The following is a 2605-nucleotide window of genomic DNA, read 5'->3' on the forward strand; positions in this document are numbered from 1 at the left end:
TTTTTCAAGAACAGCTCTTATCAGAACTATGGCTTGCCCAAGGTCATCCAGCCAGGTGCAAGTGGAGGAGTGGGGAATCAAACCCGGTTCTCCCAGATTAGAGTCCGCGCACTTAACCATTATACCAAAGTGGCTCTCCAAGAAGTGTGTGTATGTGGCTTATATAGGGGGTGTTTAGCTTCAGTAAAGGAATTATGGTTTCAGGAGGGTAGCCATATTGGACTGCCATGGAAAAGCTAGATTCGACTCCCATCGCACCTTAGAGGCCAAAAAGATTTTGGGGGGTATAAGGTTTCAAGAGTCAAAAAGAGCTTTGACTCTCAAATGCTTATACCTGGAAAAACTTGTTGATCTCTAAGGTGCTAAGGACTCAAATCTAGTTCCTCTATAGGAATTACGAAACACAAGAAGAAGAAAAAATAAATAAATAATGACCAATCATCTTAAAATTTGGTTTTTTTTTGGGAAAAATATTAAATCTTGAAGATATTTAAGTTTAGAAGATGAAGAAGAGAATAGATTGGATTTATACCCTGCCCTTCACTCAGAATGGCTTAGAAACTCCTTTCCCTTCCACTCCCCTCCCCTCCCCACAATAGACACCCTGTGAGGTAGGCGGGGCTGAGAGAGCTCTTTCCAGAACTGTCCTTGAGAGAACAGCTCTGACAGAACTATGGCTTGCCCAAGGTCATCCAGCAGCTGCAAGTGGAGGAGTGGGGAATCAAACCCGGCTCTCCCAGATTAGAGTCCGCGCACTTAACCACTACACCAAACTGGCTCTCAGGTCATTGGGTCCTACTGAAACTTTTCCCCTGCACTGAAACGCGAAATGTCTCTTGTCATGCTACTGAAATGTTGTCAGCTCCAGGCTCCCCACTGAGATGACATGCCTCCCTCCTTTCTTCCATTCTTATCTAGTATCTCTCATGTAGATTGTAAACCATATGGGGCAGGGACCATTACCTGTGCTTCATCTGCTGCTGGCATCGATGGCAGTTAGGTAGCACTATCAAAAATGGTGGGATGGATCTTACCCCATCCTACCATTCCACTGTTTATTGACTTACCTTTCTTTCTGACTCAAGTTTGAAGCCTTCCCCCAATCTAAGGAGACGTCCTCCAAATTAAGTGGCTCCTCTGTCTGAGGATGATTGTCCCCTGGAACGATTCCCTGTCTAGGGTTGACAACTAGGGCAATCTGACAGCCATGCTGATTCTGTGAACTTGGGCAGATCATGAGAGGGAGGGCAGGAAGGGTTGCCTCAGTGCTTAGTTCTCGTGGCCCTTTCTTGCATGCCCAGGGAAATGCCAATCGCCACTTAGGGGTCAGGAAGCAATTTTATCCAGGCCAGTTTGGCCAGGGATCCTGGAGGGTTTTCTGGTTATCTTCTGGGCATGGAACAGGGGTCACTGGGTGTGTGTATGTGGGAGGTACTTGTGAATTTTCTGCATTTGTGGACTAGATGACCCTGGAGGTCCCTTCCCACTCTATCATTCTATGGTTCTATAATTCTGGGTTTGGAAATTGCTGAAGATTTGGGAGTGGGACCACCTGGGAAAGGTGGAATTTGGGTGAGGGGAGGGACTGCAGCAGTGTCTAATGTCATCGAATCCACCTCCTAAAGCAGCCATTTCCTCCCGGGGAGCTGATCTCTGAGGTCTGGGGATCAGTTGTAATCCTAGGAGCTCTCCAGATCCCACCTGGAGGTTTCCAGCCCTATCCAAATCCCCCTATCAACCCAGTCAGCTTTCCTTCCGTCCTGTCCACTTATTATCTATTAAAGATAGGAAAAAGGAAGCAACAAAGTTCCTGCCAGGCTTACCTCCAATCTGTTTGTCAATTGCGGAGCTGGTAGCTGCATGTGCGACGTTGCATTGGAAACTTCCGGACCGCCAGCTGGAGGACGGGACGGTGAGTTGGCTACTGAAGATGTAGTGGCCACTGGATGAGTGCAGTAGTGCAGGGAAGTTCTGGATGCCGGAGGAGATGGCGCCCGAATTCCACTTCACGGTGGCTGGTTCAGGGAAGTAACCGGAGACCAAGCAGCCCATGGTGACCTGGGAGGCGGAAGAAGTATCTTCGCAGCATGGGGACAACGGGAATACAGACGGGGCTGTGGCTGTTGCTGTGGGAACAGGAAGGAAGAGAGAGGGTGAGGATGTGCTCCCCACAAAGGAATGCACACATGTCTTCTGAGGGTGGAAGGTAGCTTACGAGATAGTATTTTGTCATCCTCAGAATCGCTCTGTGTGATAGGTTAAGCTGAGAGACACTTTCATGCCAAATCCTTCCAGGGCCTTGCTCAAAAGCTTCCAGATTGCCCGGATTTAAGACAATTGCATAATTTCTGCTGCTGCTTTTCCTAAAAGGTGATACTTTAGGGGATTGGAGCCACTGAACTGTCTATACTAGTCTGCAGGGGTCATTTTGTAGAAAAAGAGGTGCAGGAGCTCATTAGCGTAACTCATTAGCATAACTTATTTGCATATGCCACACCCCCTGACATCACCGGAAGTGTGTCAGAAGGCAACACCCACCGCTCAGGCTCCACTGGACTGTTTTGGATTGCTAGCTATTGGGGGGGGGGAAGCATGCAGATCTGTC

At 48.3% G+C, this 2605-nt stretch overlaps 1 gene segment (V, D, J or C); it reads right to left on the reverse strand.

Annotated features, from left to right (window-relative positions):
- Positions 1-2605, reverse strand: part of LOC107116348 — a 22442-nt gene that overhangs the window by 10502 nt on the left and 9335 nt on the right. The window contains 1 exon segment of the C gene segment in view: positions 1824-2126. Coding sequence covers positions 1824-2126 — 303 coding nt within the window.

This window comes from Gekko japonicus, unplaced genomic scaffold, assembly GCF_001447785.1.
Source record: "Gekko japonicus isolate JY-2015 unplaced genomic scaffold, Gekko_japonicus_V1.1 scaffold3498, whole genome shotgun sequence".
NCBI classification, from domain to species: domain Eukaryota; kingdom Metazoa; phylum Chordata; class Lepidosauria; order Squamata; family Gekkonidae; genus Gekko; species Gekko japonicus.